Source organism: Centropristis striata, chromosome 1 (assembly GCF_030273125.1).
Source record: "Centropristis striata isolate RG_2023a ecotype Rhode Island chromosome 1, C.striata_1.0, whole genome shotgun sequence".
NCBI classification, from domain to species: Eukaryota; Metazoa; Chordata; class Actinopteri; order Perciformes; family Serranidae; genus Centropristis; species Centropristis striata.
Genome location: NC_081517.1, coordinates 268898 through 280000, shown reverse-complemented (window position 1 = coordinate 280000; position 11103 = coordinate 268898). Strand labels below are relative to the sequence as shown.

The 11103-nt window shown below is 38.1% G+C and overlaps 1 protein-coding gene across 1 annotated transcript in view; it reads left to right on the top strand.

Annotated features, from left to right (window-relative positions):
• The first annotated feature begins 4441 nt into the window (after positions 1-4441).
• Positions 4442-11103, top strand: part of LOC131979100 (complement C3-like) — a 46419-nt gene continuing 39757 nt past the window's right edge. The window contains exons 1-8 of the mRNA XM_059343047.1: positions 4442-4598; positions 5471-5666; positions 6986-7148; positions 7761-7855; positions 8002-8093; positions 10363-10445; positions 10538-10625; positions 10747-10852. Of these exons, the coding sequence (XP_059199030.1) occupies positions 4522-4598; positions 5471-5666; positions 6986-7148; positions 7761-7855; positions 8002-8093; positions 10363-10445; positions 10538-10625; positions 10747-10852 (900 nt within the window). The 5' untranslated portion in view covers positions 4442-4521. The remainder of the gene's footprint in view (positions 4599-5470; positions 5667-6985; positions 7149-7760; positions 7856-8001; positions 8094-10362; positions 10446-10537; positions 10626-10746; positions 10853-11103) is intronic.

Genomic DNA, 11103 nt, shown 5'->3' with positions numbered 1-11103 from the left:
TACTGGTTAGTGTGAGCATGTTTACTGGTTAGTGTGAGCATGTTTACTGGTTAATGTGAGCATGTTTACTGGTTAGTGTGAGCATATTTACTGGTTAATGTGAGCATGTTTACTGGTTAGTGTGAGCATATTTACTGGTTAGTGTGAGCATGTTTACTGGTTAGTGTGAGCATGTTTACTGGTTAGTGTGAGCATATTTACTGGTTAGTGTGAGCATGTTTACTGGTTAGTGTGAGCATGTTTACTGGTTAGTGTGAGCATATTTACTGGTTAGTGTGAGCATATTTACTGGTTAGTGTGAGCATATTTACTGGTTAATGTGAGCATGTTTACTGGTTAGTGTGAGCATATTTACTGGTTAATGTGAGCATATTTACTGGTTAGTGTGAGCATGTTTACTGGTTAGTGTGAGCATATTTACTGGTTAATGTGAGCATATTTACTGGTTAGTGTGAGCATGTTTACTGGTTAGTGTGAGCATATTTACTGGTTAGAGTGAGCATATTTACTGGTTAGAGTGAGCATATTTACTGGTTAGTGTGAGCATATTTACTGGTTAGTGTGAGCATGTTTACTGGTTAGTGTGAGCATATTTACTGGTTAGTGTGAGCATATTTACTGGTTAGTGTGAGCATATTTACTTGTTAGTGTGAGCATATTTACTGGTTAGTGTGAGCATATTTACTTGTTAGTGTGAGCATATTTACTGGTTAGTGTGAGCATATTTTCTGGTTAGTGTGAGCATATTTACTGGTTAGTGTGAGCATATTTACTGGTTAGTGTGAGCATATTTTCTGGTTAGTGTGAGCATATTTACTGGTTAGTGTGAGCATATTTACTGGTTAGTGTGAGCATATTTACTGGTTAGTGTGAGCATATTTACTGGTTAGTGTGAGCATGTTTACTGGTTAGTGTGAGCATATTTACTGGTTAGTGTGAGCATATTTTCTGGTTAGTGTGAGCATATTTACTGGTTAATGTGAGCATATTTACTGGTTAGTGTGAGCATATTTACTGGTTAGTGTGAGCATGTTTACTGGTTAGTGTGAGCATATTTACTGGTTAATGTGAGCATATTTACTGGTTAGTGTGAGCATGTTTACTGGTTAATGTGAGCATGTTTACTGGTTAATGTGAGCATATTTACTGGTTAGTGTGAACATATTTACTGGTTAGTGTGAGCATATTTACTGGTTAGTGTGAGCATGTTTACTGGTTAGTGTGAGCATATTTACTGGTTAGTGTGAGCATATTTACTGGTTAGTGTGAGCATGTTTACTGGTTAGTGTGAGCATATTTACTGGTTAGTGTGAGCATATTTACTGGTTAGTGTGAGCATGTTTACTGGTTAGTGTGAGCATATTTACTGGTTAGTGTGAGCATATTTACTGGTTAGTGTGAACATATTTACTGGTTAGTGTGAGCATATTTACTGGTTAGTGTGAGCATATTTACTTGTTAGTGTGAGCATATTTACTGGTTAGAGTGAGCATATTTACTGGTTAGTGTGAGCATATTTACTGGTTAGTGTGAGCATGTTTACTGGTTAGTGTGAGCATATTTACTGGTTAGTGTGAGCATATTTACTGGTTAGTGTGAGCATATTTACTGGTTAGTGTGAGCATGTTTACTGGTTAGTGTGAGCATATTTACTGGTTAGTGTGAGCATATTTACTGGTTAGTGTGAACATATTTACTGGTTAGTGTGAGCATATTTACTGGTTAGTGTGAGCATATTTACTGGTTAATGTGAGCATATTTACTGGTTAGTGTGAGCATATTTACTTGTTAGTGTGAGCATATTTACTGGTTAGAGTGAGCATATTTACTGGTTAGTGTGAGCATATTTACTGGTTAGTGTGAGCATGTTTACTGGTTAATGTGAGCATGTTTACTGGTTAATGTGAGCATATTTACTGGTTAGTGTGAACATATTTACTGGTTAGTGTGAGCATATTTACTGGTTAGTGTGAGCATATTTACTGGTTAGTGTGAACATATTTACTGGTTAGTGTGAGCATATTTACTGGTTAGTGTGAACATATTTACTGGTTAGTGTGAGCATATTTACTGGTTAGTGTGAACATATTTACTGGTTAGTGTGAGCATATTTACTGGTTAGTGTGAGCATATTTACTGGTTAGTGTGAGCTTTAAGAGGGTAAGGAAGCTCAAACTTGTGAACTAACCTTTAAAAGTGCAACAACAAAATGTAAAGCCTGGATTTTGCCTCCTGAGTGTTCACAGTGTGGTAAATGTGCAATGAATGTGATTTTAAATGCGTATCATTATTATTGTTGTTATTATTTACATGATGGGAGTTTCCTGCCCATCGACTGTTATTTTGAGACTCTTTGTGTGACCTTGCTCTCAGCGGTAACAGAGCTCAGTGCTGCCAACACACGATCAGCGTTGCAGCACATTTCAGTGGCAGAAAGCCAACCAGCCTTGTTGACAAGCCAAAACAGGAAATGACCTCACTATTTTTATGCGGTGATGAATTACTTTTTCACCACATTTCTGTTAGATCCCTGCTATGAATAACTGTCCACGGTGCAGAGCTGTTTCCAGATGTTTCCAGATGTGTGCTGTAGGTGTGAATGTGAAGCCTCTCCTGTATTTATTTATTCATCTGTCATGACAGCTTTCACAGATCTACTCGTGTTATTTAAAGAGATGTGATATACGTGGGCTCTGATAACCAGGCCATGCTGTGATTCACAGCTCGGTAGCTCACTTATAATGCAGCTTTTACTGTAGTTACAGCAGCTTGTCAAATGCTGTCTGGGTTTATATGGAACATCTGGACACAAAATGACAACATGGGTAAAAGGAATAACCAGGGGCCTCATGTTTCAGAGAATAATAGCTTCCATACTGAAAGATGGCGTACTCCCAAAACTAGAAAAGTACGTACGCAAACTCACCTCCACATGGATCAAACCGTTCTTCCATCAGGTTCAGCCATAGACATAGTATAAGACATAGTATAAAAGGGTCCAGCACCTTTCCTTCAGACATCCCAACCAGCTGGACCTGATCCTCATGTATGAAGGAAAGGTGCTGAACCTGATGGAAGAACGGTTTGATCCATGTGGAGGTGAGTTTGCGTACGTACTTTTCTAGTTTTGGGAGTACGCCATCTTTCAGTATGGAAGCTATTATTCTCTGATACATGAGGCCCCTGGTGTGTATGTTCTTCTTTTTTATATATATATTTTATATAATATAGTTTACATGTCACAGAGCTCCGCTCTCATTTATCACCACCTCAACTATTTTTATTTAATAGACAGTTCACGACCAGACCCAGAGCGACTTTTCTTTCCAACAGTAACTGGGGCGTAATGGGTGAATTACCTCCAGTAATGTGTGTGTGTGTGTGTGTGTGTGTGTGTGTATGTGTGTGTATATGTGTGTGTGTGTGTGTATGTGTATGTGTGTGTGTGTGTGTGTGTGTATGTGTATGTGTGTGTGTGTGTGTGTGTGTGTGTCTGTGTGTGAGACAGACTGGCTGTTTCCACCTACAATCAGAGAAAAGTGTTTAAAGTGCTACTAAATTAGATACCGGACTATTTTAAATCATATAAATCCCAGTATCCATATGGCCATTCAACTGTTTACTATGTTGTCTGCAATGCAAAGATAAATTACAGCAGTAGATGCCTCTGTATTAATGGCAGGTTAACATTTTGTAGGCTAATATTTATTTGTATTTCTATCTCTCAAACGTATACACAGTAGATGCAAACAAAATGTCAAATATACATGTTTGGCCTTTATTTTTGTGTTCATTGTATAATGGTGAAATAAGCAATTTCAAAGTACAAAAATGTTCAAGAATAATGTAATTTTCACATAATTTGCACTGGAATGATCCATTGAAAAAACATTTGCATTATTTGAATGATCAGACCAATTAATTTACCATAGAATATGATCTGAATCTAAATTGTTAAAAAAAAAAAAAAAACAGCTTAAAAATAACAAAAAAAAAAAGCCAGATGCTTCACCCAGAGATGATTTAACAGGTCAAAATCAGTCAAATTCCAAAAAAGAACATCACAAATACAGATTTCTTGTAACTTTGTCCGCAGTTCATTCAACTGTATGCTAAACGCTCATTGATTTTCTACTGTTTATCTTTCCTGCTGTTTATCTTTAGATAAAAGTTTCTCAACTGCTGCTGGGAAATCATGTTAGTGTGTTTACACATGTACAAAAATGTGTAAGACTTATAGGGTTTTAAAAGCAATTTTGACTGATAACGTCAGCCTGGTTAGCTAAAATTTGCATTAACTAGCTCAAGTCGCTAAGTGGCCTTAACTTTGTTTACTTGTTTACTTTTTTAAACTTTTAATTGCTTTCACTGTATTGCAAATCCTCTGACAGGAGAGAGAAAATGAAGGTGTAGAAGGAGGCGGGAGAGAGAAAATGAAGCTGTAGAAGGAGGCGGGAGCGGATAAAAGGAGGCGACTGCAGAGAGTTTCTCCACTGACAGCTGATCAGGACGAAGAGGAGGATGAGGAGGACTCCGCTGTGGCTGCTGGCCTCTCTGGCCTTCGTCTCTTTCACTTCTCTGGCTGATGGAGCTCCACTGTAAGTAGCCTTAGCTTCACACACACACACCAATGCTTGAATTAATATAATAATAATAATAACAACAACAATAATAATAACAACAACAACAACAACAACAACAATAATAATAATATATTATAATAATAATATTATTATCATAATAAAGCTAAAATATGTTTGGGTGTTTGTTAAGGGGTCTTCTGCATTCATATTTATTTCATGCAAGTTAAGTCATAAAGTTATTTTTTTAAGTGTTTGGATATGAATACAGGTTTAACTTGAAGTTTATGCTCTAAAAGTCAATGTGATCTCTGCCAACAAGTTGGGTTTGCACAATGATGCACAATTTCAGACGGTGAAAGTCTAGAGCCCTGATGAAATGTTTTATTGATCCAGTGCTGGATCTTCATCAAGGTAATCAGTTATTGTGTGTTGTCCTTGCTGGACCTAATGAACCTTATCTGAGCAAAAAAAAATGTTGTTTTTAGCTATTTTGGTGAATTGAAACTTTAACACACAGACCAAGGCAGGTTCTCATCACAGGGCTTTGGCCCCCCAAAGGACAGGTTTACTTTTCAGAATCATTGATTTTTCTTGCAAAATGCTGGAAAAGATCTCCTTTTCGGCCACAAAAAGAGCATTCAACTGAAACAAATGTAAAGTTAAACTCACACTCATACCTGTGACTAGAGAGTCAAATGCATAAAAAGTTGGCAACCATTTCTCTGATAGATTCACACCTAATCATGTGTAAAAACAGGGATGGATTATAGTGTTTAGAGTCTTTGGTGTCAGTACATTATATATCCTTTCTGAACAGTGACAACAGAATATTCATATTATTATATATTTTTCTCTTTATATATAAATCTTTTGTCACCAATTTGCAGGCATGTGATGTCTGCCCCCAACTTGTTGCGGGTAGGAACAGCAGAAAATGTCTTTGTGGAGTGTCAGGACTGCTCCGGAGGAGACATCGGGGTTGAAATCAGAGTGCTGAGCCATCCAACAAAAAGCCAAAGGCTGGCAACCACATCTGTGACCCTAACCAGTGCAAAAAAGTTCCAGGGACTTGGAAAAATAACGGTAAACAAAATGAAATGTTACTTTATGTTACTCTTCCTTCATTTAATTTTCTATCATGAGCGCAAACAGCATGTCCTCATTCGGTTTGATTCTGTTTGTGTCGGGGATGGCGTGACACTTTTCCACTTTAGTTACTGTACATGCACATAATCAGCGATGTTGCTGTGTTTGGTATGTATCATATCTATGTGTGTTTTCTGTACTGGCTGTGAGAACAAAGTCACATTCAAGAAGCGGTTGACTTTGCTCAATAAAAACACTTGACTAAGGTTGAGGTAAAATAACAGGATACTTAATGCTTAACAAGACGGTCAAACCCTAGAATATGACTGACTGAATGTGTGACAGGAATAGTTAATGGTAGTGTCTATATGACGTAAATATTTTGGATATTAGTAGTTAATATGTTTTTGACCCAGGAATACAAACAAGGAGTAATACAGTTAATGATATAATAAACCATAGAGGAACAATAGTGCTTTTGCACCACTCGGTGCTTGGGCCCTAATGATTACATTTGAAATGAAATTACTGAAGTAAAACACTGTCCTTCTGACACAAAGACAGCATGTTTGAAAATAGGGAAACGTATAAGAGGACATCTCAGTCACTCAGTCATATACACACCCATGTGTAGGGCTGACAGCTTATAACAACTACTTACACCCTTAACTACGGACACAGTTATGCAGGTTGACTCCAAACAACATAGTTGCCTTTTGATTTCACACGGGAATCTCCTGAATCACAGGACATGGTTTGTTTGACCCATTCACCTTCAGCCCTTCCCACTGTGAGTGGAACTTTAAGCTACTCAGTTAGCTAATGGGTATAATACTTGGGTTTATATGAAAGTCAATGGAAGGAAAAGTTACACAAGGACAATAAGGGCAACTAGGAGCTAATTGCTCTTCATGTCACTGGAGGGGGTGCCCTACTGGCACCTGGTCAGATTGTAAATGGACTGCACCTGTATAGCGATTTTCTAGTCTTAGCGACCATTCAAAGCACTCTAACACTACAGACAGCACTCATTAACACACACATACTGGTGGCGAGGCTACGCTACATCAGGTACTCCATCACACACCGATGGACGCAGCATCAGGAGCAGTTTGGTCCAACCACCAATCACTGGGCGGCTGTTCAACCAACTGAGCCACAGTCACCCCTTTTATTTGTTGATTTGCTCAGGGCACACTGAGACTAATTCTTAACAAACACTTAATAAAGTTTTGAATCTGGAATCTGAAAAACTAGAATGATGTTCCCCACCCTGCTCCTCATGCTGTGATTGTGTCCCTTCATACTGTTTTCAGATCCCTGCAGAAGACTTCAGTAAAGATCCGAACGTGAAGCAGTATGTATACCTGCAAGCACAGTTTCCTGGCCGAGTGCTGGAGAAAGTCATTTTAGTGTCCTTCCAGTCTGGGTACATCTTCATCCAGACTGACAAGACCATTTACACCCCCAACAGTGATGGTGAGGTCAATAGGTGCTAAGAAACACACCTATTTCTGCAAGAAACCATGTACATGTCTTTTTTCTCAATTGAATAATTGTAGGCTATTGTGAATTACACTGAAATTAACCCATCTTTGGACATTAATGGAATTGCAAAGTCAAAAATATGCTTAAGGCACCAGGACATTGATAAACACAATAGAATGCATGCTGTGATTGGTTTCAGAAATGTATAAAAACCAAGCATATTTCAGCAATCGGAGGAGGAGCACTTCTGTTAAGAAAACTGCTGAGAAACCCCCTTATTGTCAATATACCTAGCAAAGCTATACATCCTCTGAATGTTCTAGGTCTATAGTTTTGGTTTATAAAGTTTTATGAGGCTGTGATCATCCTAGAGGTCACAACAGGTCATTTTATACTCTGAGGTCCACTGTTTAGGGACCCCAGTATGCAGAAGTATTCAAAATACATTTCTTCAGGTCAGAGACCAAGGAACCCCTCACTAAAGCTTTAAAAGAGTCCACATCAGCCTCTGAAAGAAAAGAGTCAGTAAAAGTGATGGAGTTAACAGTCACATGACTCAACAAAGCTCCAGCAGTAAAACGAAGCTCTTCGTCTCTCCGTCAGTTCTTTACAGGATGTTTGCAGTGACGCCACACATGGAGCCCGTAGAGAGGGACGATGCAACCAAAGTTGATGCTTCGATTGCCATTGAGTTTGTGGTATTGTACTTTATCTTTCTTAAGCACAAAATGGAATGCAAGATTATAACTACAAGCTGTAACTACAAGAGTAAATCCTCTTGAAGATGAATATGTAAATGGACACAGCTCTCTGTTAACAGTTGTTCAATATGATTTATTTTTAGACCCCTGAAGGCATCGTTTTACCATCATTTGCTCCAGTCTCCTTAGAATCAGGGATCTATTCGGGAGATTTCCATCTTACTGATATTGTCAGGTTAGTATTTTATGTTAACTGCATTTCAATACATGATGTTTTTAGTGGCAAATTTACATTATGGAGAGGATGACAGGTGCAGTCACTTTAAAACATTAATACCTTAAAGCATTAAAGATTGGGCAAAGTATATTTTTATATGTTTAGGTTACCTGCTATTAATTTCCATGTTGCCAGCATATAGTAAGTAAGTAAAGTTTATTTATATAGCACTTTTCAAAGATTAAATCACAAAGTGTTTTACAGAAGATTAAAAGAAAGAAATAAGATAGGGGAACAAAAGACAGTTAAAACACAATTAAAACACAATGAAACATAAAAATTACAAAATAATATGTACAATGCGAGGTGGTCATCCAAATGCCTGTCTAAAAAGATATCTGGTCTTAAGGTGATTTTTAAAAGAATCCAGAGAAATATCAGAGCGTAGGGGGAGAGTTTGGGTTCCACATATTGAAATGATGGATCAGCAGGTGTTTCCAGACAGAAGATGTCGTGTGTTTGACCTGAGAGACCAGCTGACAGATGGTGAAGTAGTTCAACAATAGAAAGGGGAGCCTGAATCCTGGTACAGGAACCAGTGGAGAGACTTCAGGACAGGGCTGATGTTTGAACCACTGAGTAATCTGACGGCAGCATTCTGGATCGACTGAAGGAGTCTAGAGCCGACAAACTTAGTGAGGAGAAAAGTGAACCACAGAAATCAATACGAGAGGAGATAAATGCATGTATGAGCATCTCAAGTTCACCTTTTGAAACTACAGATCTCAGTTTACTGATATTTCTAAGATGGAAAAAGCCAGATCTGGTCAGCTGTTTGATATGTTTATAGGCATATAGCCTACATGTACTGTATAGATGAAGGGGCCTCAGAGGCAAAGATAAGATAAAGAGCTTGGAGATGTTAATTCCAATGATAAACATAGAGGAGAAACTGGTTTATTAAGTGTCATCACTCCAGCTTGATTCTGATTGGAGGAAATGAGTCTGTAACAGAAGTCAACCTCCTCTTCCTCATCAGATTATATTGATGATTTCAATCAATCTAGTTTAGCCAGAATCAATCATTTTATCATTCTCGTCAAACTTATCTCACATAAGATTTTATTTTATCATTATAGTATGAAAAACACAGGTTAAATGCGCACAGATGCCTCATATGAGAACTAAGCAACACTTGCCAACATGCAGCAGAAATATATTATAATATAATATAATATATATAATATATATAATAATAATATATTATTAACCAGCTGAACCCGACCAGAACTAACTCACTAACTTTAAGCATTATAGCTGCCAGAACAGCAGATGAGTTTAGTGGAGTTACTTGAAAGTGTCTCACACAGAAGCTGAAAGGTCTTCGTTAGTTTCTGAAGCTTGTGACTAAGCACTAGTGATGGCCAGATGAAGCCTCATGAAGCCTTGAAGCTTTTCATCCAACTGCTTCAAAAAAAGGTTCATTTCTCGAGGCTTCATGTGCTCACAAACCTCCTGCTGGTCAAAACCTTTATTGTCATTTCAACTATTTGTGATGGTCTCTTGTCTGTCTGCAACAGTGAATAATCACTGCCAAGAACAATTTCATTTGATTTTATGTGGTTCATTCATCCATTCATTTCATCTGTTTTTGATTAATTTATGGGTAATGGTAAAAGTCTATCAATGAAAAAAAAAAAATTTAAAAAACGCGTCAGTATGATTTCAATCAATGTTTGAATAAATCCAACAGGACATGAGATGTTTATGTTAAAACTGTTGGAGTGTTTTCCAAAGTTTAGACAGTGATTGTGCTTATGAACTACTGGGGTGATGATGATGATGATGATGATGACTTCATTTTTATTAAGAATAAATATTTTTGCCACTGTGCTTGAACCAGCGAGGCTTCAAACGTCATCAATGACGTCACTCGCCCTTAAAGAAACGGCACGCTCCGAAGCCTCGGCGCGCTCCGAAGCCTCGGCACGCTCCGAAGCCTCGGCACGCTCCGAAGCCTCGGCACGCTCCGAAGCCTCGGCACGCTCCGAAGCCTCGGCACAGTCCGTCCATCACTACTAAACACAGTATTTGAAGACCAAGAAATGAAAGATATCTGATAATATATATATTTTCTGGGCAACCTGAAAACTTTGAACCTTAAACCTGTTTTTTTTTTCAACTTCAGTGACATATCATGTGCTTTGAAATTCTCTGAATAATTAGATTTTTTGCTTAAATTATGTATTCTGTGTGTGTGTGTGTGTGTGTGTGTGTGTGTGTGTAGTCTGGGTCTGTGGAAAGTGGTGGCCAAGTTCCAGAACAACCCACAGCAGAACTATTTTGCAGAGTTTGAGGTCAAAGAATACGGTACGTGCCTCATTTCATGCACTGTTATTCAAATATTCACTTATCTGTACACCTGTATTGAATACACAATAAATACTATACTCATTTTTCAGTGCTGCCCAGTTTTGAGGTAAAACTGACACCTGTGAGCCCGTTCTTCTACAAGGACAGTGACGAGCTCACCGTCAACATCAAAGCTACGTATGTGAAGGTTTTTGCTTTGTGGCTGTAGAGAACAAGTTTGATCAGTTGGAGGAGAAAATAAAGGTGTAGTTCAGAGGTTGTGTTGGGAAACATGTCTCTCTCTCTCTTGTGGTTTTAGGTATCTGTTTGGTGAAGAGGTGAATGGGATGGCCTATGTGGTGTTTGGGGTGATTACTGCAGATGGTGAAAAGAGGGGCTTTCAGAATTCTATTCAGAGAGTGCCGGTGAGCATATGCTTTAGTATATATACTATATATATTATACATATACTATATACTAGCAATACTGTCAGTTTGCTCATTAGCTGAGCAGAATGTGTTATAGCTTGTGCTTTAGTGATACAGAATCTTCAAGATCTAAAACATGAAGAAGGTCTCAGATTTCCTTTCACTTGTCTGCAGTCACCCTAATGTTTAGGGTGTTTATTTTAGAATAAAGACAGGCTGACATAAGAATTAACACTTTTTACTTAAAT